At 42.5% G+C, this 25,230-nt stretch overlaps 2 protein-coding genes across 2 annotated transcripts; both read left to right on the plus strand.

Moving 5' to 3' along the window:
* The first annotated feature begins 4,212 nt into the window (after positions 1-4,212).
* LOC115762317 (probable 4-coumarate--CoA ligase 3) lies at positions 4,213-6,049 on the plus strand. Its single transcript, XM_030704483.1, has 4 exons — positions 4,213-4,555; positions 4,611-4,809; positions 4,864-4,983; positions 5,077-6,049. Exons 1-4 carry the CDS (start codon positions 4,213-4,215, stop codon positions 6,047-6,049), a joined length of 1,635 nt encoding a protein of 544 aa, XP_030560343.1.
* Positions 6,050-6,595: 546 nt separating this feature from the next.
* On the plus strand, positions 6,596-8,834 carry LOC115762318 (luciferin 4-monooxygenase). The gene is made up of 4 exons (XM_030704484.1): positions 6,596-6,953; positions 7,011-7,200; positions 7,253-7,375; positions 7,430-8,834. The coding sequence occupies exons 1-4, from the start codon at positions 6,596-6,598 to the stop codon at positions 8,403-8,405; spliced, it is 1,647 nt and encodes a 548-aa protein (XP_030560344.1). The 3' UTR covers positions 8,406-8,834.
* Positions 8,835-25,230: the final 16,396 nt, after the last annotated feature.

The raw sequence follows: 25,230 nt of genomic DNA on the forward strand, positions 1-25,230 counted from the left end.
CAATGCGGGCATTTAAGCTTTAATTAAAATGCTGCACTTGGGCGATTAAAACGATGTAAACACACTCAAAGTGAAATAAGAAGATGATGGCTCTTGGACGTATTACCTGGCCATTACCTGATCCCGCCAACTGCCCTTCAACTCGCTTTAGCTGCAAACGCAGCTAAATTCAATTAAATCATAATTTCAATTACATGCTGGAAAATTAACCACAGAAACCAACGGTCATTTACACCGCAATGCCCCGGAGCCCCGGTGGAGGCTCCAACCCCCTCCCCAGCCCCATACTTGCCGGCCAGCCTGCCTATGCCACGCCCACTCCATTGCAATTCATTAACACTTCAAAGTTTCTGGCCAGGCAAAACGAGAAGCAAAAGGAAAATGGAAAAGAAAAAGAGGAAACCGCACAACAACACTTGAGGCTCTCGTTAATTTGTTAGATGAACAACAAGATGCCGACGACGACAACGACTGTGCGCCAGATATTTAAGCCCATGACTCGCGCGAGGACTCGAACCCGCAGCCAGCCAGCACATACGGTGCCTCGCAGCCCGGCCGCACTCCGAGCCGCACCAACGCAGCCAACGGAGCCTGCAGCCAGTCTGTCCGCGCGGTTTCCTACGAATTTCAGTGCCGGCAGCCAAAGACAAACAATAACAAGTACGAGTGAGCCGCAGTCGGGCACGATCGACTGGCAGATACCCTAAATCAGCCAGCGACTGTGCTGCGTCTTCCATTTGTTCGTGATTCACTTCTCGGAGCTTAAAGTCCGAGCGTGATGCAATTTGGAGGATTTTAATATGGCCAACAATTGTGTGCATATGCCAATGCGCAAGGAGGTATCCAAAGGAAAGAAATGTTTATAATCTGTATAAACTATAAGAAAACCCTGTTTCGTATATAATGCTCGCATACTTTTCGAGATCCCCTTTCTTAAAATCGACTTATATCAATATACAGATATGGAGAAATCGAGATATGTTTCTGTGTGTGATATAGCAGAATATATCTGTTGAATTTAAGATCTCCATCTTTGAGTTCGACCCGGGCAGACAGACGGATGTGGCTAGCAGATAACCCAGCTCAGCGTCCTGATCAGGAATGTCTATATACTACATGGGGCCTCCTTCTGCCTGTTGCAAACAATTGCACAAAAACATGATACCCTCTCACCCAAGCTCAATGCATAAAAATACGAAAAAAGAAAAAAAGAAGGTAGAGCGAGAGATGGTAAGAGAGAGAGGGAGCGCCGCAACCGGAAAGAACTATTGTTCCGGAAAAGTATTCCTGCTAGTTAGGAGTATCCGCTGCAAAGCACAAAAAAAAAAAAAGAAAAAGTAAAAATGATTTCGCACAAACTTTTCTGTTAGTCAATCATTTTAATTAAGTAATTTTTTCGCCTACTTGTCGTAAAAGTTTTAATAGCAGCTGAGTCTGGGTTGACCACAGAATAGAGCAGGGGGTCGCGGGCGAGAGGGGGAGCGGGGGTGTGAGTTTGTGCGGGGCACGGACAACATATTGCCCGGCGGCTAAACCCAAGCGGGTCGCTTTTCAGCACAATGGACTCGCGGGCATAACTGCATTTGCGGTTAATTATAATGTTGAGCCTGATTACATTTAGAGGGAGAGCAAGAGAGTAAAGAGAGAGAGGAAGAGAAAGGAGGAAAGTGGGCGTGGCGTGCAGCGGCTTGCGTCGGCCTTTGACCAACTTTTGCGCCGTGTCGCAATTTCTCGCACTTAATTGCTGAGATTTCAACTCAGAATTGAGAAAATACTCCAAGCTGTTGTCAATATACCCTGCACAAAGGGTATTATAATTCTTAGGGATAATATGCAAAGTATACCGCATGCAGGGCATACATATTCCGGATCTGTTTATAGCAGCCGATGCAAACTTATCTCTAAGCTTGACGAGGCTTGGTCTCGACTAGATCGAATCACTATAGCATATAGCTGCCATAGGAACGATAGGTCGAAATTTAGATATATCGCTCTTAAAAAAATCGTGACCAAACTTGCCATCTATGAGTTCTATTAAGATCCTTACATATGGGCACCAGACTATCTGTCTATTTGTTGTGATGCAAACTTGTCTCTTAGTTTGAAAGATATATTGACGTGGCTTGACATCGACTGGATCGAACCACTATATCATATAGCTGCATAGGATTGATTGGTCACAAATTAATTTCTTCTCTCAACAAAATATCATTGCCCAACTTGATAGGTGTGTACTATATGAAAAACTATTCTGTTTAAGCAAGCTTCACTGTACTGTATCCATATATCTGCACAATCCCATCAAAGCGAACTGCTTTGGAGTATGGCTTCCACATGAAAGCACTTTCAAACTGTAGAGTATTTAATCTTTGGCAAGTCTTAGCTAACTTTTTTTTTTTGCTGTTATTGTTGTTGTTATTGTCGTGTAGCCTGTTTTGATGTTTGTTGCTTGACTGTTTAATGACCTCATCAAAAGCCAATATCAAAGTTGTGCCAAAAGTTTTATTAGCTACAAACGCGTCGATGTTTCTTGTTGTTGTTGTTGTTGCTGCTGCTTATGATCCAGTTGTTGTTGTTGTCGTTAATATGTTGTATGCGCATTTAGCGGGCCGTGTAATTAATTAAGTTGTTTTGTGGCTGTTGTTGATCAGCAAAAACACGACGCTAAATTAAAGGCCTCGCCGCCAGAGCAAAATCAATAAATAAACTTTGTGCAGCTTACAGGTAAATTCATTTTTCACCTCTCGCACAAACCTGCACACAGACAGTTGCAATCCATCCTTGAAACTAGCTAAGCGACAGCAGCAGCGACAGGTAACAGCAGCCGCTCGTCCGCTCACCTGTGCCGCCCACGCTGACACCGAACAACTTTGGCCCCATTGAAGTTTTACCCTGCAGCTGGAGCAGGGATCGGGGTGTAGGGCTGCGTGCTGCGTGCTGCATGTTAAATTGAGACTGTGGGTGGGACTGCGACTGCGACTTCGACTGTGACTGCGCCATGTCCTGGAGCATACGCTTGATTTCCTAACTAAGCACGCAAATGAAGCGTGCACGCATCAAGGATGCGCCTCTTTCTCTGTTGCCAGCTCGAGTCCTGTGCGATGCACGAAGGACGCAGGATGCGCGGCACGCAGCACTTCTCAAGCAAGGAGGAGAGTAAGAGAGAGAGAGAGAGAGAGAGAGAGAGAGAGAGAGAAGGAGTACGAGAGCGATAGAGAGAGTGAGGGAGAGAGCAAGTGTGTCATGAGATCAAACTGTGTTTAATCGGTAAAATTATGCAATCGAAACGGAGTTGCACAGTGGTGCGATATATAATGAAAATGCGAGCAAAAAAAAAAATGATTGAATGAAATGAAAGTTCAATTTATAGAATATTCAAAGGACATTGAAGTGATTGGATAATAAATAAATTATGCATAAATTTGATATTTTTACAAATATTTTGGCTTCTTTCTGGAGAATCTTATATTTTGATAATATCTTATGTCTGTATCTCGACTTTTCAGCCACATGCCAGAATTGTAGTTGACAAAAAACCAAAAGAAAGAAAGCATTTGAATAATTATTTTAATTATTAATCAATTATTATGACTTATTTCATGGGTGTATCATTAAAGATTGAAAAAACAAACAAAATTGGAAATAAAACTAGATAATCAGCAAGTATTAACCGGCTTTGTACGGGCAAGCCAAAATTGAATTCAAAGATCTGCTTTTAGGCTAGATGATCTACAAATAGACATAAGTGCCAAGTTTTTACAAAGAAGATCTTTAATCTTGTAAAATCCAATAGCAAAGAGAGACAAAAACTTTTTGCGGTATTCTTGTAAATGGTAAAACTCTACAGATTGAGCTGTGCATTGCTGATCAATCAGCTAGTCAGTCGGTCAAACAATCAATCAATTAGAGCAACACTTTTAAGGGCTTTTTAAAGATCTGAGGCAGCTGTTATCGAGCGCTCAAAGCAGTCTTCGCCAGATAGAGATAGATACGCTAGATGAAAGATTTGTCATCTGTTGTCGTTTGGTCAACCGATAAATGTTATTAGAACCTTGTCTAAGACAACGCCGTCGACTTTGGCTCGTGTTGCGTCAATTAGCAGATCTAGCTACAAGCTGCGGCGCCGACAAACGACGCTGGGGTCGCCTATATATAGGCCACTTATACAGCTGACTGATCAGTTGTTTGGTTTGAGTTTGGAGTCGTAGCGACATGGCAGCCACGAGTTACGATAGCGTTGAGAAGACCTGGTCGGGTCCCAAAGACAAGGAGTACTATGGCCCCGACATGACACTGGGCGAGGTGGCGCTGCTCATACTGAAGCTGCATGCGGACAATGTGATGCAGATCTTTGATCCGACCGGCGAGACCCTGACCGGCGCCCAGCTGTACGAGCAGAGTCGTCGTCTGGCACACGCCTTTCAGCATCTGAAGCTGCATCGCGGCGACGTGGTGGGCATATCCGCCAAGAATACCACCTATCTAACCGAGGTGGTTATTGCCGCCCTGCTAAGTGGCACGCCCATAAACCCATTGCACCCTGACTTTGATAAGGGTAAGTGCAAAATCTAGAGAAATCTTCTTGCATATTTCATATGCCAATTTAACAGAGACGGTCGCCTATATGTACGAGATAACCAAGCCGAAGGTCATCTTTTGCGATCTGGACAACTATGAGACCCTGGCGGCCGTCAAGAAGAGCTTGAAATTCAAGACGGAACTCATTTTGCTGAGCGGCAGTCTACCGGGTGTGCGTAATATCCAAGATCTGCTGCAAGATGGCTGCCATGACTATGACCCGAAAACGCTGTAGGTAGAGCTACAGTTGAACTTGAGAGCCAAAGCTTAAGATCCTTTCCACAGGTTTGCCTGCCCGCATTTAAGCGGCGACGATACGGCCTTCATCATCACCTCCTCGGGGGTAACCGGTCTGCCAAAGGGTGTCACGCGCTCGCATCGCAGTCTGCTGAACAACACCAAAATGTAGGTCGTCCTATTGATCCACCAAAGCATTGTGCAGGCAATACTTATCCTCCCTCTCTCTCTTTCTCTCTCTCTCTCTCTTTGTCGGCGCAGTCCACAGTTGTTCACCTCGGAGACGGTGGTCTTCTGCTTCAGCCCCTTGTACTGGGTCTCGTGCGTCTTCACGCTGCTCGTCTCGCTGGTGAATGGCTGCAAGCGCGTGATTACCAATAAGCCCTTCAGCGTGGACTATTTCGCCGAGCTGGTGGCGCGTCATAAGGTCAGCTTTGTGCTGACCGTGCCGCATCAAATGGCGCTGCTGGCGAAGAGCCAACGCACGGATCTGGCCAAGCAGCTGCAGTCGGTGCAATCGTTTATCTGCAGCGGCTCCAAGCTGCCAGTCGGCATCTGGCGTCGCCTGTACGAGCTGCTGGGCAGCGACAGATTTGCCGTGCTCTATGGTCTCACGGAGATCGGGGGCGTTAGCAAGAATGTGGGCGGTCCGCTGGGCAGCGAGGGCAGGCTGTTGCGCAACGTTCAGGTGCGCATTGTGGACGAGCAGGGCAATGCGCTGGGCCCCAATCAGACGGGCCACATTCACGTACGCCTCAATCAGCGCTGGGGCGGCTACTATCGCAATCCTCAGGACACGCAGACAACGGTTACGCCGGATGGCCAGTGGCTGCTGACGGGTGATCATGGCTACTTTGACGACGAGGGCTGCCTGCACTTTCAGACCCGCGACACGGACGTCTTCAAGTACAACAACATTCCCATCTATCCCAAGCAGATCGAGGATGTTATCCTGCACTTGCCCGGCGTTCATGAGGTGGCCATCTTTGCTGTGCCCGACGAAATATCCACCAATCTGACAGCCTGCGCTGTCGTGCGCGAACAGAACGAGGAGGGTCAGCAGCTCACCGCGGAGAAGATCAGTGGCATTGTGGCGGAGCATTTGAGCGAGGCCTTTCATCTACGTGGTGGGGTTTACTTTGTGGACGAACTGCCCAAGACCACAAATAACAAAATACAAAGGCGTCGCATTCTGGCGGAATTGAAGCAAAACTATGGGGTCACGCATTTGTAAAGCAAATTTCAATAAACTTTGAACTATTAAAACCCAAATGAATCATTTTTGGGAGAGACAAACCAATATTCCTTCAAAGAGCAAGGCATAGTTAGGTTTCTTTCAGCCCATCAAAAGTGAGAGAAATTTGGCATACTTTGGCATTGACAAATTTCGAGGGGAAGCCTAAAGGCTGACATCAGCTCAACAGATCCGTTGTATAACTATATTAATTTAATTACTGAATCAAGAGGAAAATTTCTTGAATGGAAACGTTTCCGACTCGTTCTTGGCCCACTCGAACGTCTGGTGACTGCTCTAGATGTCGCCAGCCAGACCAAATCAGTATCTATTTAAACAAACTTCAGTTGACAAAAACACAAAAACAAAAATACAAAGACAAAGACTGCGCAGATCACAACAACAACAAGAGCTAAACGTTGTCTGGCAACGTGTCGCGGCAATTAGCGAGTCGGTATTTGCTTCCTATTTATGACTTGCAGCGTATAAAAACCTAGCGAGACGCAGTAAATCACTTAGTTGTAGAACAATCGCGACACCAGCAAGATGTTTGGCAACGCCTCCTGTGAGGTGCACTACGATGCCGCGACACGCACCTGGCTGGGGCCGCGGGGCAAGGAGTTCTACGGTCCCGAAATGACGCTCGGCGAGGTGACGATGCGTGTGCTGAATCTGAATGCGGACAAGGTGCTGCAGCAGTGCGATATTACGGGCGTGGAGCTGACGGGCGCTCAGCTAGCCCGACAGGGCCTCATCATTGAGCAGGCTTTCAAGCGGCTGGGTTTGCAGTGCGGCGATGTTGTTGGCATTTCGGCAAGTAATACAACCTATCTGACGGGCGTTACCATTGCGGCCATGCTCTGCGGCACGCCCATCAATCCATTGCATCCGGATTTCGATCAGGGTACGGCACTTATAGAAACTATTCCTTGATCAGCTGCTCAGGAAATTCTTTCCGCAGCGACCGTCAAGTACATGTACGATATCACAGAACCGAAGCTGATCTTTTGCGATGTGGAGAACTATGCGATTATCAAAGCGGTCAACGAGCAGCTGGCCAAGCCGGCTTTAATCTACCTGGTGAACGGTCACATTGAGGGTGTGCGCGATGTCAGCGAACTTTTGCGTGAGGACTGCATAGCACCAGCTGCGTAAGTTATGCATTTAGCCTTGACTTTCGCTTACTGATAGGCTCTTCCGCAGCTATGTGCCCTGCCCCAAGCTGAATGGCGATCACACCGCCTTCATTGTGTGTTCCTCGGGCACAACGGGCATGCCCAAGGGTGTGACCCGTTCGCATCGCAGCCTGATTTGCAATTGCAAAAAGTAAGTGGGTGTGCACAAAAAGGTAGCTCTTGTTAACCGGCAACTCTCTTGTAGTCCGAACACCTATACCCGGGACACGATCGTGCTGTCGTTCAGTCCGCTCTACTGGATCTCCGGCACATACATGCTGCTGGCCAACCTGCTGAATGGCTGCAAACGCATCATCACCCATCGACCGTACACCGTGGACTACCTGCTGCAGGTGGTCGCCCGGCATCAGGTGACCTTTCTGTTTCTGGCCTCGCATCAGATAGCGCTGCTCTCCAAATGCCAAGACGATGTGGCCAAGATCAGAGCTCAGCTAGAATCGGTGCGCGTGCTAATTGGCGCCGGGTCAAAGGTGTGCAAGGCCGTCTCGCGGCGCATGTACGAGCTGATAGGAAATATGCGCTTCGTGGTCGGCTACGGCCTGTCCGAGGTGGGTGGCATCAGCAAGAATCTGGGCGGACCGCTGGGCAGCGAGGGCAAGGTTATGCGCAATGTGGAGCTGCGCGTCCTGGACAAGCTGCGCATGCCGCTGGGCATTAACGAGGTGGGCATCATCTATGCGCGCCTGCGCTACAAATGGGCGGGCTACTATCGCAATCCGGAGGCCACCAAACGCGCTCTCAGTCCCGACGGCCAGTGGCTACGAACGGGCGACATTGGCTATCTCGATAGCGAGGGCTACCTGTACATACAGACGCGCGACACGGACGTCTTCAAGTACAACAACTTTCAGATCTATCCCGAGCAGATTGAGGAGTTCATACTACGTCTGCCCGGCGTCAGCGAGGCCTGCGTCTTTGGCATACCAAACGAGGTGTCCAGCAATCTGACAGCCTGCGCTGTGGTGCGCACCTCCGATCTGGAGGGTGAGAAACTGACAGCGGATCAAGTGCGCAACATCGTGGAGCGCTACTTGAGTGGCGCCTATCATATACGCGGCGGCGTCTACTTCCTGAAGGCCTTGCCCAAGACCTCCAATGACAAGCTGCAGCGGCGCAAGGTGCCCGAACTAGTTAAGAGCTTGGGCTTAGTTGCCGAATAGAACTGTATACCATATCTGTATATAGGTTAAGTTTTTTATTCTTGTCGATCAGTGTTTAAGATCGGCATAGAACTCTATTGAACTGAACAGTTCAGTAGAAATGAACATCTGTTGACAATAATCTATATTAGGGAATATCTCTGAAACTTGATCAATTCACCTGCGCTGATCAGTCAAAATGAAAGATCATTTTAATCTGGAGTAAAGAGCTGCCCTTCTAGAGAGCGAGATAACACAATAAACTTCTTAGTGTGATCAGTAAACATGAAGATCACTTTAAAAGAATATTAATCAACTTTAAGATACAGATAGTTTGATAGTTTAAAGATCAAGCTTATCAAAAAGATCAAATGTTACGCCTACCTTTCAATTTAAAGATTAGTTTATATAAAATGATCCTTGATCAAGTTCTAAATGTATCTATATCTATTGGAAAGAAGCTATAGCTGTTTAAATTGTGATCGTGACAATTGAAGGTCAAGATTTTGAAGATCGGTTTCTTTCTCAAACAGAAATGATAGTTTTCAGATCAAGTTTATCAATAAAATCAAATGTTATTCCTAGCTGTAAATGTAAAGATCTGTATAAATAAAATGATTCTTTCCCAAGATCTACATGTATCTAAAACTATCGGGATGTGCCCGTACATATTTTAATGATGATCAAACTGGTGAAGATCAGTTCACATGTCTTGTTTAATGTTGAAGATTCGTTTCATTCAAGTTTATGGATGATTGTGAATGCTTAACTTTTAATTTAAAGACCTTATCAAGCAGATACCTTTAGATAAGCCTAAATCAATTCGAATGTATGGGACAGTAATCTGATCAGCAACGAACGTATTTGAATTGAAGATCAAGAAGTTTAGCTGTAAGAGAAAGCTTTCGATTTAAGGTTTCACTTACAATTTAACTGCCGGCTGATTTCAAGCAATTGTCATAGAGTTTGTCACACTGTGCCTTCGATTGAAACTAATGCCAGGGATTCAATGCATTTTAATAGAGATTGAAATTGTAAATGCAATGTGCCCCCGCACGCTTGAGACAAGCAACGGCTCGACTGGATGGCTGCTGGATGGTGCTGTTGGCCAATGACAAGCAATTTGTTATTTGTGGCACTCCTGTGGCTGCACCGTGTGCTCACTGTACTCGGAGCAAAAAGGCAAAGAAGTGCAACGGGCATGGGACAACATAAAATGAATTGAGAAATTAAAATTGCAATATGCAATACATATTTTATTGTATATATATATGCGACACGATTGAGGTTAACATTTGGACAGTTGACAAATGCCAAATGAAATGCGGCCAAAACACGATTCAATTTGCGTAGCTTCGACCGTGTCCATGTCCTGGCTAACCGACTGACTGGCCGAGTGACCGAGCGGCAAGTGGAGGGACGGAACGGCTAGAGGTAAACTAACTAAGCCCTAACAATATGCTACGGCCATCTGCATTGTGCAACTAATGCGGATTATCCCCGGGGGCTTTGCAAACTGCACCCAAGGTGTAAATTTGTCTCTGCGAGGGATTTGCATGGCCAAGTGAATAGGCATGAACGAACGAATGCATGAATGAATGAGTCTATGAATGCATAGTTACAGCCAGCCAACCCTGAGCCTAGTTACCCAGTTTTGCTGCTTAACACTTTCACAAAAAAAACAAAAAAACAGAATTCAAATCTCATTTTTAGCCCGTTTAAGCTGTTGACATGAGCCTCAACCTTTGAGCTACAGCAAGACTTCGAGATACCTAACGAGCATTCCAGATTTCTTCTTTCTCTTTAGATGCATACCATCAGCTCCTATATAAGATATGCAGCCTTGATTAACTTCGTGCTCCATAGTCCGATCTTTATGAAATTTTCAGTGCTTTAGTGTGACATTTTAAGATGTGTGCATACCAAGGTTCACGGACATATTATTAAGAATATACGTTATTTTCATTCAGGGAAAAATGTTGGGAGATATCAGAAAAGTGAATTATTTTTAATGATAATCATAAGAGAACCTACATGCCAAATATAGTGCATATATCATTTATAATTTTCGAGCTATGCTCTTCAAATCGATATTTATCGATACTGTGCGATAAAGCTGATATATCGAGTGGCTCATTTATATGTTTCTCAAGTTTCAACTCTGCAGCATTTGTAACTTCCTGCAGTCTATGACACACATTTGCAATGGATTCAGGGTATTAAGTTAAGCTTCAATAGACGGCCTGGCAACCTGTTCAAATATTTTGCTCGAATTGCAAGCAGCACAAACAAGGAAACAACAAAAATTCCTGTGTGCCTCAAGAGTTGTTGGCAGAGCAAAAAAAAAAAAAGCGCAAAGACAACCGAAATGCCTTCTGTGGCAGCATTTTCATTGATTTGCCGAAGAAATTTATTAAATTGAGGCTTGATTGCAAAATAAAAACGATTTGCCGCAATGAAAACTGTTATGCCATTATTCAAATGCAATTTATCGAACGGCGCCCATTTGCCATCAACAGCTCCTCACCATGTCCAGGTCCATGGGCGGCATTCGAGATAAATGCATAGCTATATGCCAAATGCCACTCAAAGCACATCAATCGAAAATTCATGGAATTGCATAAATGCCCATGCCACAAGGAGAGCCATTCTCTAACAGTAGGCGGCGCGTGAGTTCTTGCCACACGTTGCAACCGAAATCAAAACACATTTTTCTCACATTTTACGAACTAGCAAAGTTTGAGGCACAGATAAATATGAGCATACGTTTATTTATTTTTATGCCCCGAACCCATTGAAAATGTCTAAAAAGGGTATATTGTATTTGTGCGAAAGCCAAGATTCGTATATAGACATGGGTCAAAAATTACCACCCCCATAACTCGGTCAAATCTCATCCGATTTTCACGAAGTTTGGCTTTTTCTTCACGGTTTTCCCTCTAGATTAATCTGGCATTCAAATCTGAACACCGATTTTTTAGTCGAAATTCATGTCCAAATCTTACCCCAAGATTCGTATATAGACATGGGTCAAAAATTACCACCCCCATAACTCGGTCAAATCTCATCCGATTTTCACGAAGTTTGGCTTTTTCTTCATGGGTTTCCTTCTAGATTAATCTGGCATTCAAATCTGAACACCGATTTTTTAGTCGAAATTCATGTCCAAATCTTACCCCAAGATTCGTATATAGACATGGGTCAAAAATTACCACCCCAATAACTCGGCCAATTCTCATCAGATTTTCACGAAGTTTGGATTTTTCTTCATGGTTTTCCCTCTAGATTAATCTGGCATTCAAATCTGAACACCGATTTTTTAGTCGAAATTCATGTCTAAATCTTACCCCAAGATTCGTATATAGACATGGGTCAAAAATTACCACCCCATAACTCGGTCAAATCTCATCCGATTTCCACGAAGATTGGCTTTTTCTTCATGGGTTTCCCTCTAGATTAATCTGGCATTCAAATCTGAACACCGATTTTTTAGTCGAAATTCGTGTCCAAATCTTACCCCAAGATTCGTACATAGACATGGGTCAAAAATGACCACCCCCATATCTCGGCCAAATCTCATCCGATTTTCACGAAGTTTGGCTTTTTCTTCATGGGTTTCCTTCTAGATTAATCTGGCATTCAAATCTGAACACCGATTTTTTAGTCGAAATTCATGTCCAAATCTTACCCCAAGATTCGTATATAGACATGGGTCAAAAATTACCACCCCCATAACTCGGCCAATTCTCATCAGATTTTCACGAAGTTTGGATTTTTCTTCATGGTTTTCCCTCTAGATTAATCTGGCATTCAAATCTGAACACCGATTTTTTAGTCGAAATTCATGTCCAAATCTTACCCCAAGATTCGTATATAGACATGAGTCAAAAATTACCACCCCATAACTCGGTCAAATCTCATCCGATTTCCACGAAGATTGGCTTTTTCTTCATGGTTTTCCCTCTAGATTAATCTGGCATTCAAATCTGAACACCGATTTTTTAGTCGAAATTCATGTCCAAATCTTACCCCAAGATTCGTATATAGACATGGGTCAAAAATTACCACCCCCATAACTCGGTCAAATCTCATCCGATTTTCACAAAGTTTGGCTTTTTCTTCATGGTTTTCCCTCTAGATTAATCTGGAATTCAAATCTGAACACCGATTTTTTAGTCGAAATTCATGTCCAAATCTTACCCCAAGATTCGTATATAGACATGGGTCAAAAATTACCACCCCCATAACTCGGTCAAATCTCATCCGATTTTCACGAAGTTTGGCTTTTTCTTCATGGGTTTCCTTCTAGATTAATCTGGCATTCAAATCTGAACACCGATTTTTTAGTCGAAATTCATGTCCAAATCTTACCCCAAGATTCGTATATAGACATGGGTCAAAAATTACCACCCCCATAACTCGGCCAATTCTCATCAGATTTTCACGAAGTTTGGATTTTTCTTCATGGTTTTCCCTCTAGATTAATCTGGCATTCAAATCTGAACACCGATTTTTTAGTCGAAATTCATGTCTAAATCTTACCCCAAGATTCGTATATAGACATGGGTCAAAAATTACCACCCCATAACTCGGTCAAATCTCATCCGATTTCCACGAAGATTGGCTTTTTCTTCATGGTTTTCCCTCTAGATTAATCTGGCATTCAAATCTGAACACCGATTTTTTAGTCGAAATTCATGTCCAAATCTTACCCCAAGATTCGTATATAGACATGGGTCAAAAATTACCACCCCATAACTCGGTCAAATCTCATCCGATTTCCACGAAGATTGGCTTTTTCTTCATGGTTTTCCCTCTAGATTAATCTGGCATTCAAATCTGAACACCGATTTTTTAGTCGAAATTCGTGTCCAAATCTTACCCCAAGATTCGTATATAGACATGGGTCAAAAATGACCACCCCCATATCTCGGCCAAATCTCATCCGATTTTCACGAAGTTTGGCGTTTTCTTCATGGGTTTCCCTCTAGATTAATGTGGCATTCAAATCTCGACACCGATTTTTTGGTCGAAATTCATGTCCAAATCTTACCCCAAGATTCGTATATAGACATGGGTCAAAATTTACCACCCCCATATCTCGGCCAAATCTCATCAGATTTTCACGAAGTTTGGCTTTTTCTTCAAGGCTTTCCCTCTAGATTAATGTGTCATTCAAATCTCGACACCGATTTTTTGGTCGAAATTCATGTCCAAATCTTACCCCAAGATTCGTATATAGACATGGGTCAAAATTTACCACCCCCATATCTCGGCCAAATCTCATCCGATTTTCACGAAGTTTGGCGTTTTCTTCATGGGTTTCCCTCTAGATTAATGTGGCATTCAAATCTCGACACCGATTTTTTGGTCGAAATTCATGTCCAAATCTTACCCCAAGATTCGTATATAGACATGGGTCAAAATTTACCACCCCCATATCTCGGCCAAATCTCATCCGATTTTCACGAAGTTTGGCTTTTTCTTCATGGTTTTCCCTCTAGATTAATCTGGCATTCAAATCTGAACACCGATTTTTTAGTCGAAATTCATGTCCAAATCTTACCCCAAGAGTCGTATATAGACATGGGTAAAAATTACCACCCCATAACTCGGTCAAATCTCATCAGATTTTCACGAAGTTTGCATTTTTCTTCATGGTTTTCCCTCTAGATTAATCTGGCATTCAAATCTGAACACCGATTTTTTAGTCGAAATTCATGTCCAAATCTTACCCCAAGATTCGTATATAGACATGGGTCAAAAATTACCACCCCATAACTCGGTCAAATCTCATCCGATTTCCACGAAGATTGGCTTTTTCTTCATGGTTTTCCCTCTAGATTAATCTGGCATTCAAATCTGAACACCGATTTTTTAGTCGAAATTCATGTCCAAATCTTACCCCAAGATTCGTATATAGACATGGGTCAAAAATTACCACCCCCATAACTCGGTCAATTCTCATCCGATTTTCACGAAGCTTGGATTTTTCTTCATGGTTTTCCCTCTAGATTAATCTGGCATTCAAATCTGAACACCGATTTTTTAGTCGAAATTCATGTCCAAATCTTACCCCAAGATTCGTATATAGACATGGGTCAAAATTTACCACCCCCATATCTCGGCCAAATCTCATCAGATTTTCACGAAGTTTGGATTTTTCCTCATGGTTTTCCCTCTAGATTAATCTGGCATTCAAATCTGAACACCGATTTTTTAGTCGAAATTCATGTCCAAATCTTACCCCAAGATTCGTATATAGACATGGGTCAAAAATGACCACCCCCATATCTCGGCCAAATCTCATCCGATTTTCACGAAGTTTGGCGTTTTCTTCATGGGTTTCCCTCTAGATTAATGTGGCATTCAAATCTCGACACCGATTTTTTGGTCGAAATTCATGTCCAAATCTTACCCCAAGATTCGTATATAGACATGGGTCAAAATTTACCACCCCCATATCTCGGCCAAATCTCATCCGATTTTCACGAAGTTTGGCGTTTTCTTCATGGGTTTCCCTCTAGATTAATGTGGCATTCAAATCTCGACACCGATTTTTTGGTCGAAATTCATGTCCAAATCTTACCCCAAGATTCGTATATAGACATGGGTCAAAAATTACCACCCCATAACTCGGTCAAATCTCATCCGATTTCCACGAAGATTGGCTTTTTCTTCATGGTTTTCCCTCTAGATTAATCTGGCATTCAAATCTGAACACCGATTTTTTAGTCGAAATTCATGTCCAAATCTTACCCCAAGATTCGTATATAGACATGGGTCAAAAATTACCACCCCCATAACTCGGTCAATTCTCATCCGATTTTCACGAAGCTTGGATTTTTCTTCATGGTTTTCCCTCTAGATTAATCTGGCATTCAAATCTGAACACCGATTTTTTAGTCGAAATTCATGTCCAAATCTTACCCCAAGATTCGTATATAGACATGGGTCAAAATTTACCACCCCCATATCTCGGCCAAATCTCATCAGATTTTCACGAAGTTTGGATTTTTCCTCATGGTTTTCCCTCTAGATTAATCTGGCATTCAAATCTGAACACCGATTTTTTAGTCGAAATTCATGTCCAAATCTTACCCCAAGATTCGTATATAGACATGGGTCAAAAATGACCACCCCCATATCTCGGCCAAATCTCATCCGATTTTCACGAAGTTTGGCGTTTTCTTCATGGGTTTCCCTCTAGATTAATGTGGCATTCAAATCTCGACACCGATTTTTTGGTCGAAATTCATGTCCAAATCTTACCCCAAGATTCGTATATAGACATGGGTCAAAATTTACCACCCCCATATCTCGGCCAAATCTCATCCGATTTTCACGAAGTTTGGATTTTTCTTCATGGTTTTCCCTCTAGATTAATCTGGCATTCAAATCTGAACACCGATTTTTTAGTGGAAATTCATGTCCAAATCTTACCCCAAGATTCGTATATAGACATGGGTCAAAAATGGCCACCCCCATATCTCGGCCAAATCTCATCCGATTTTCACGAAGTTTGGCGTTTTCCTAATGGTTTTCCCTCTAGATTAATCTGGCATTCAAATCTGAACACCGATTTTTTAGTCGAAATTCATGTCCAAATCTTACCCCAAGATTCGTATATAGACATGGGTAAAAATTACCACCCCATAACTCGGTCAAATCTCATCCGATTTCCACGAAGATTGGCTTTTTCTTCATGGTTTTCCCTCTAGATTAATCTGGAATTCAAATCTGAACACCGATTTTTTAGTGGAAATTCATTTCCAAATCTTACCCCAAGATTCGTATATAGACATGGGTCAAAAATGGCCACCCCCATATCTCGGCCAAATCTCATCCGATTTTCACGAAGTTTGGCGTTTTCCTAATGGTTTTCCCTCTAGATTAATCTGGCATTCAAATCTGAACACCGATTTTTAGTCGAAATTCATGTCCAAATCTTACCCCAAGATTCGTATATAGACATGGGTAAAAATTACCACCCCATAACTCGGTCAAATCTCATCCGATTTCCACGAAGATTGGCTTTTTCTTCATGGTTTTCCCTCTAGATTAATCTGGAATTCAAATCTGAACACCGATTTTTTACTCGAAATTCATGTCCAAATCTTACCCCAAGATTCGTATATAGACATGGGTCAAAAATGGCCACCCCCATATCTCGGCCAAATCTCATCCGATTTTCACGAAGTTTGGCTTTTTCTTCATGGTTTTCCCTCTAGATTAATCTGGCATTCCAATCTGAACACCGATTTTTTAGTCGAAATTCATGTCCAAATCTTACCCCAAGATTCGTATATAGACATGGGTCAAAAATTACCACCCCATAACTCGGTCAAATCTCATCCGATTTTCACGAAGTTTGGCTTTTTAAAAATGGGTATAAGGGTATATTGTATTTGTGCGAAAGCCAAATATATGTAGCAGGCAGAAGGAAGCAACTTCGACCCCACAAAGTATATATATTCTTGAACAGCATAAATAGCTGAGTCGATCTAGCCATGTCCGTCTGTCTGTCCGTCCGTCCGTCCGTATGTATGTATGAACGCAAGGATCTCAGAACCTATAAGAGCTAGAGACTTGAAATTTTAGATGTAGATGCTCCTAGTTCCCGCGCAGATCGAGTTTGTTTCCGATAATCGATAGCTTACTCCGTTTCCAAGCAACCGATAAAAATCGTTATCGATATCCTGTTTTTTGGGCTATTTTGGTAAATAATAAGAACTAGAGTCACCAAACTTGACATATAGCTTCTAAAATAGAATATATATATGCATTTGATGTTGGAAGAAGAGGGTTCAGGGTATCCCCTAGTCGGGAGCACCCGACTAGAACCTCATACTTGTTTTCATTTGCATTTTTCTTAAAGCTCACAAAAATAGCTTAGAAAATTTCATTGTGTTATAAACTACAAATTATTGAAATTGAAATTTGACATAATATAAATAATATTTGAAAGTTTTTAATATTTTTTTAATAAAATTAATAAAATGAACTCTGAAAATGGGCTTTTATTTGCGAGTTCTCATCAACTTGCATATGCCCAGAATACGTGCTTTATTTTATTTATGTTATTTCGCCTTTTTTCTCGAGTCCACAAATATGTTGCAACAAATTTCAAATTGTAAGAAAGATAAAAAAGAAAATATGGCATACGAATAAAGCCAACAATTTTTGTTTAACATGTTTGCATATTTTATTAGAATTTTTTATAGATGCAACAAATATTTGGCCAAAATGCAAACAAAGAAGAAAACAACAACAAAAGCAGAAAATTGAAAATAATGCAAAAACACTTTAAAGTTGCATAAAGGATTTCCGCAGCATATGAAAAATGTAAGGTACAAGAAAAAACATGGGCTGTACCAAAAAAAAAAAACAGCTAGAGTGCTCGAGTAGGAGGGTGTGCCCGACTAGTAGATGCCCTGTTGGGCAAGCCCTTGCAGGATGTGGGAGAGATTTGATAAGTGAAAATGCAAGTTCATATTTTGAGATTATGTATACCCTACAAAAACCACAGAGAGGCCTTAGTGTTTTAGCTATTAAATGCTTTGAGTTATCGTTGAAATACCCAAACTGATATCGATATTTATCGATTTCTTGGAAACTGCCTGAGCAGGCTATGATTCGCACAACAAAAAACAAGTCCTCAGCACTTTTCGTGCCCGAGATTAACTCAACTTGCGCCAGGCTAATGCCAGTTGCAGCCTGCTGCAGTGAGTACAGGGTATAACAAATACAATCATAATAAAAAAGGACAACAACAACAATAAGAACAAATAATGATTACAATATGAATTTGGGTGGAACAAGGCGCCGCTGCGTTTTATAATTAAACAAGCAATATTTTGCTCTAGGGTTGATCTGACAGAGAACAAGAGAACATGAGAGAGAGAGGGAGAGAGAGAGAGAGAGCGGGGCATGTGCGTGAGTGAGAGAGAGGGAGGTAGCTTAGGTGGCGCGTCCCGCATGTGGCATAGCATATGTCCTGCGCCGCCGAGCGTGTCCTGCTAACGCGGACGCACATCTGCCGTGCGTTGATTTCGTCGAGGAGGGGTTGAAAAAAAAATATGTGCTGCATGCCCAAAGTGGTGGCAAATATATATGAAAAAAATGGAAAATGAAAACAGAAAAAGCCGTTACTATTGCTATCAGCCCAACCTGGTCTTATCAATGCTCTGCTCTGGATCTTAGGCGGGGTAGGGGTAAAGCTGCGCTGTGGCATACAAGAGGAATTTATGCTGTCCGTGACAAGCTCCACAAGAGCCTGGGAATACGAGCATGTGGTCTGGCTGCACTTCAGCACAGCCTGATACATTTTTCAACACACACACACACACACACACACACACACACACACACACACACACACCCACACACACCCACTCAGCATGTGCCTATGTGACCCACTTGGCAGCTGAACGCTCGCCACATTCAAATCAACTTCAAGTTCATGCAATTTTAATGCCAGGTGGGCAGAGGCAGCAGCCAGTGCGAGAAGGGGGGAGGGGAGTGGCAAGGTAACAGCGGGGCAGCAGGAGCGTGCAGCTGACTTGTGGCCAAGGCTCAGCCGCCCACACGATGCACGCCCACTCGTCACAGCGAAAGCTGCGTGGTTAACATTTGCTGTGCCGGACAGCTGTATCCATGAATGTATCTATAACTACACTGAGCGAAAGGCAGCTTAACTTAACTTAAGCCGCAAACAACTTGAATTAAGCTCAAAACTCCTAAATGCAAATCTTAATCTAAGCAATCTTCTGCTTCCTTTGAGCTGTATCCATGAATGTATCTAAAACTACACTCAGCGAAAGTCAACCAAAATATTGTCTTCATTTAAGCTACAAATAACTTAAACAGAACGAAAATGATTAAATAAAGCATTTTATGCTTACGTCAAGATGGTTTTCTTATTTTCGCTGCTAATTTTTTATTTTAATTATAGTTCTGGTCAAAATAAATTTGAAAGGAGAAGAAATTCGCATAAATTTGTGTCCGAAATCTATGAAGGCCGCTTATCTCTCAGTGTTCGTGTATCTATGTATCTGTAACTGCGGCTGCATCTATATATGTGTATCTACAGCTATAACTGTGCGTTTGCCGGTTAGTTAAATTGATATTTTTGTTGCCTTGCGGTTTTCTGCACCTCAGCCAAGTCGGACGAAGATATATGCAGAACTGTATAACTGTATGTACTATATATGCATATGTAGATATATATATTACTTGATTTTATTGGCTTCCTTCTGGCGGGTTTATCTGCGAATGCGTTGGAGCGTGTGCCCCAGCTGCCGATGAGGCATACATTTTTGATTTCACGCACTTTTGATTGATGAAAGGGCCTGAGCCAAAAAAGCGCCGACGAATTCCAAGAAGTGCAAAACCTGCGGGCAACCAAAAGATAAACGCACACGCACACACACAATAGTCACAAGTGTGTGTGTGAGTGTGCTTGTGGCACAAAGCTAGCTTTTAGCTGATAAGCGGCACATTTGCATTTTTGGCCGTGCATCTGTCAAAGCATCGAGCCGCCGCCTTTCCGGCCAGATAAGCCGCCAAAGAAATGCCCGCAATTGAATAGTTTTGTTTGGCCGAGCCTTCTTCAGTCAACTATAAAGTCCAAGTTGAAGAAGAAGAATAAGAAGAAGAAGAAGAAGAAGTAGGGCGTTCGTTTGTCCTGGGCCGCAGCTGGCGTTGTGCGCATTTTAATTTCCTTTAACTTTAAGCGAGGCCCAGAAATGTGGCACAAAGAGCTCTGCCACCTACCCCACAAAGGACGCGTGTCCTTTGCCGTCTGTTGCCACGCTTCGCAGCGCCCACACGGCGCTGGGCTAACACCAGGAATGTGTACACATATTTATCCCTACATATATATATATATATACCCTTATGGGTAGGCGTTACGTGTTGCTGCCTGCCACACGCCGCGTCGCAGTTGAGCGCCTTTTCGTAATGGCCCACTGGCTAATAGTTCACTTTTCATCGGTCTAAGGAAAAGCTGAAAGGCAAAAGGCACATGCCACGCTTACGACTCCTGCTTAATATTATTTTTTAGGCATATTACCCTTTTGAAGGCCAACTCTAGTTGAGAACAAAACATTTTACGGGAGTTAGAAAGGTGCATTCGATTAATAAGAAGAGTCTATAAAGAGTTGAAGAACGAGAAGAAAGTTGAGTCCAGCTTACGAAAGTCTTCTTTCATTCAACATAAAGAAAATTTAAATAATATTATGAAAATAATTTCGACTCACCCTTTTCAAGTGTAATATGCCCTGAAAGATAAAGAAAAACAAAATATATCATATCATATATAATTAATATTCTAGAGCTAGTTTATTGTTATTTTGGATTATTTAAAATTTGATTTTTGGATTAGGCACAATATTTAATTCCATCTATTAGTCTTGAATCAGAACATAGATATTGAAGTTATTGCTAAGTCCATTCAATCAAATAGCGGGTTTGAACCGTCAACTTCGTTGCTCAGTGGTTCGAATCCTCAAGCTAATGTTTTTCAGCGGCTCTAACGCAGATATAATATTTCTAATTAAGTGGTTATTTAAGAATAGATTTTGTTAAAATGTCTGCAACCAAACATTCGCCTGCGGGTTTGAACCCTCGACTTCGCTACACAGTTGTTCGCAGCCTCAACATCCCGTTGTTCAGCTCTACAATTGCTTAATACACAGCTTAAAATAAAGACCATAAACACGAAACTTATTGTAGAATAGGATATTGTTTAATCTCTTCAATCAAACGCTGGGTTTGAACCCTCAACTTCTTTACTCATTTACTCGGATCCGCTGGCTAACATTGTACAGCGGCTCTAACGCAGATTAATTCTCATTGATTGGTTATTAAGAATAGGTTTGAATGAAATCTCTTCAATCAGAAACTTGTCTGCGGGTTTGAACCGTTAACTTCGCTGCTCAATGGTTCAAATCGTCAAAGTTATGTTGTTTAGCGGCTCCATCGGATGCACTTCTAATCTTAAATCTTTAGGAAAAGGTTTTTATTAAATCTCATTAATCCAGAATTGAGTTTGAACCCTCAACTTTGCTGTTTAGCGGTTCGAATTCGTACCACGCATTGTTCAGCGGCTCTTTCTCTGACTCTGACTCTCTGATATACGTATTTTGCACATCTCTAATGTTTATGTGCAACATTCAACGCAGACACTTCTAGTTAAATGGAGCGCATTGGACACGCAACTTGTCAGCGGACTCGGGTCGGAAATCTAATCATGAGTGCAGTGCGTGGGCTGATTGCAAAGGCGAAGGCGGCCGTCTCAAGGTCGTAGAATATGCAATGCGAAACTGAGCTGGCAATACGCAATATTCTACCCCCCCCCCCCTACCCGTCCCCACACACACACACACACACGCACCTCTAACCCCACTGCATAAACTTGGCTCGTTTGCCGAGCAGAATATGCTTGCCTTTGCTTTATGCGAGCAAATATTTGCTAAACTTTATTAAACCAAGCCACAACTCACTTCAGGCTTCAGATTTGCGACTTTATATATACATATATATGAGTTTATGTTTATGCCTCTGCCGAGTGGTCGTTTGGTTGTGCGTGTGTATGTGTTTGGAGCCAGTCAAGCAAATAAGAAAAAGTATCTACGCTTATCGCTGCAAGCATTTAAAAGCTGAAGCTTGAAGCGTAAACAAATATTTGTCATGTTAAAAATATTTTTTTCTCATTTCGTTTTTCTTACTTGTTTTTTTTTTTTAGTTGCCCTGCTGCCTTCTAACGGGAAACGGAAAAACTCGCCTGAGCAACGTTTTTCAATGCATTTAATCAGATCTGAGCGAGAGCCAACCGATAAGATAAGCTGGCATATATCGTGTATACCTACATATGTACAAAAGGGATGAGAGTTTATTTTTCTTTTTTTATGAATTGTGCTTGGCTTGGGGTTTGCCTTAGGTAAACACGCATAGTGGGAAATCACAATCAGGTGAGATAATCACATTCCAGGCCGAAGCACTTGAGCTGTTTGCACCTGGTTGAAGCATGCATTTGCGTTTATGATAAGCGTAAATATTATTTTTATTTATTTGAAATAATAAGAAACGAACGGCTTTAAATCATTACTCAACACGGTTTTATATGTGTTATTATGCATAATTATGTATTAATGGGCATTAAATCATAATTTCGTTACTCAACACTGTTTTTCATAACACCTTTTTTATGTGTAACCCAACAGCTTTTGTTATTTTTATTATTTCATTACTCAACACAATTTGCCTTATGTATTATTTGGTATTATATGATTATTTCGTTACTCAACACTGTTTTTCATATAGCTTTTGTAATTCTTAAGCTTGGACACAGGCATTTGTTGCATTTCTCAACACTGCATTTTTTAAATAACTTTCCTATATGTGCCTATAAAGCTGTTATTATGCTTAGGCTTGAATAGTTTCAGGCATAAAATAGTGATTTTGATACATTATTCAACACTTTTTTTAAAATATGTGTAAGTTTATAGCTTTTGTTATTCTTAGGATTGTACTTTATTGTGCAATTAATCAGATATTTGTTGCATTACTCAATACCGCTCATTTAAACAGCCTTCATAGTTTTTTTTCACATTAATCAACACTGTTTTCCTCTTTCAAATACCGTTTACATGTGCTTTTGTTGCTCTTTCGATTTGTCTTTAATCAACTTTTAATTGCTGTAGTTCTCGCAAAATTAGTAGAAATAGAAAGCTCTGCTAAACAAGAAACGCATTTCGTTGTAAAACACACGACAACAGCAATATTTTAGGCGATTCGAAACTCTATAAATATTTAATAAGTTCTGCCCCCAAACGATTTGGCAAAGCACTCGCCGCGGCAGTTGCGAGCAATGAGTGGAGGCAAGAAGGAAAGGAGCACGAAGGCGCTTTTAAGTAGCTGCCAACATGGCGAGCATCTAAATTATATGCCCCATTGCCCCCCCCCCCCCCCTTGCTCCACGACTATTCAGAGCAAGGATTCGAGTTTTCAGGCTGGCCATCTGCTCCGCAGGCAGCTGCATTCAATTAATTTTACACGATGTAGCGAAAATCCAGCAAGCAGTGCGGCCAAAAACAAAACTAACGATAATTTTACAACACTGGCGCACGAGAGAGTGAGAGCGAGAGCGAGAGAGAGGGAGGCGTGCAAAGTGCAACAGAATTTAAAGCAAAAACTACGTTGTAATAACATTTTAACGATATTAGCACGAAAAATGTGGCCGGCACACAAAAGCGGAAAGTGGAAAGCTTAACGATGCTAAACGAGTGCAGCGCAAGGCGACAAGGATGAGGAGGAGGAGATGAGGACAAAGGCAAAGGGCAGCGGCAAAGCGTGTTAGAAGAGACTACACGATGGCAGCAGGTGCGAGCGAGACGGCGCTAGCGGAAGCGCCGTAAAGCAAAAGGCTGTTAGCGGCGCTTTGTGGCTGGCAAAAGCTGGCAAAAACAAATCTGCAGCGCAAATTGTTCAAATAGTTTGGCTTTTGCACACACACGCACACACACACACACACACACGCATACACATGCCTGGCTGCAGCGTGAATAAACTTGAAAAAGTAGACAAAAATTTGGTGTGTTGTCTGCGACAACAAAAGCGAGCCGCATTGTTCAAATGCAGCGAGTTGTTACATAATCCACACACACACACGCACACACACACACACACACCCAGCACCGATAAGCAGCAGCGAAAAAAGCGTTTTACGCGTCGTTCTTAAAGCTCCATCGCATTATTTTCCACAGCATAAATTTCAACACTATAACACACGCACACACACGCACGCCCACACGATGTGTGTGTGTGCGTGTGTGCCCAAGTTTATGCAATGTTTTCGCTTGTTTTGCGTCATTGTCAACATTGTTATTTTATTTTTTTTTCTCGCCCGACGCTTTTGTTGCCTGCGCTTGTTAATATAAAAGCCGCTGCATTGTTAACTTGTTGCCATTGTTGTTGTTGTTGTTGTTGTTGTTGTTGTCTTGTGGCAGATAGGCCACAGCAGCGTTGTTGTTGTTGTTGTTGCTCAACACTTGTAAATTGTGTGATTTTTCAGCACAAGTTTAAGCAACAAAGCGCCTCAAGTGAAGCGCACAGCAGGCCGACTCGCTCGCACACATTAAAACAAAAGCAGCGAAAGAGCGTGTGTGTGTGTGTGTGCGTGCGTGTAAGCTACTAAAATAGTAAATTACTCTGCTGTGCACACAAGGCGGATGTGGCAGCAACAATAGCAACAACAGCAACAGACTTAATGCATGCAGCAGCGTGTTGCATACTTATGCGGGCGTCAAGTGCTTGTGAACTTTGCTTTGGCTTAAGCTATGACTTAATAAGCGCCACTTGAGCGCATTCAGCCAGACAAGACTTTAAGCTAACAGTGCATACACGGTCAAGGGCCGATTCCAGCTGGAACTTTCCAGCTAGATCGTTTGCTCGCTGCCACCTATAACAGTTAAATGTTAAACAGCGCTGTTAACTGGCATCTCTGTTAATTTAACATACATGTCAATGATCTTCAGCGCTGCACACTTGCTGCCATGTTAATTGCTTAACAGCGCGGCGTCATACAAGAGCTTGCACATTCTGCTAAGCTTGCAGCTGTGCGACAAAAGCAAACACACAGCAGTGGCTATGGCAGAGGGTGTGGAAGAAGGGAGTAGATTGGAAGGTAACGAGACGAAAACAAACACACACTGATAACAGTTAAATTCTGTGCAACTTTAGACGTCACCTTTTTTCACGCTGCATTGACAACTGACACAAGGTAAACAACAAGCGACAAAGCTAACGCTGTCGCGACTTGTTGCTGCTGCCTGCGTCGCTGTCG

This window comes from Drosophila novamexicana, unplaced genomic scaffold, assembly GCF_003285875.2.
Source record: "Drosophila novamexicana strain 15010-1031.04,08,12 unplaced genomic scaffold, DnovRS2.1 tig00000564-arrow-pilon, whole genome shotgun sequence".
NCBI classification, from domain to species: domain Eukaryota; kingdom Metazoa; phylum Arthropoda; class Insecta; order Diptera; family Drosophilidae; genus Drosophila; species Drosophila novamexicana.

Bases quoted from the DNA above. Each gene is read 5' to 3' on its own strand.
- LOC115762317 (XM_030704483.1), top strand. From the start codon at position 4,213: ATGGCAGCCACGAGTTACGATAGCGTTGAGAAGACCTGGTCGGGTCCC. The intron at 4,556-4,610 runs GTAAGTGCAAAA...CCAATTTAACAG, and splicing joins GCACCCTGACTTTGATAAGG to AGACGGTCGCCTATATGTAC. The intron at 4,984-5,076 runs GTAGGTCGTCCT...TTGTCGGCGCAG, and splicing joins CTGCTGAACAACACCAAAAT to TCCACAGTTGTTCACCTCGG.
- LOC115762318 (XM_030704484.1), top strand. From the start codon at position 6,596: ATGTTTGGCAACGCCTCCTGTGAGGTGCACTACGATGCCGCGACACGC. The intron at 7,201-7,252 runs GTAAGTTATGCA...GCTCTTCCGCAG, and splicing joins GACTGCATAGCACCAGCTGC to CTATGTGCCCTGCCCCAAGC. The intron at 7,376-7,429 runs GTAAGTGGGTGT...ACTCTCTTGTAG, and splicing joins CTGATTTGCAATTGCAAAAA to TCCGAACACCTATACCCGGG.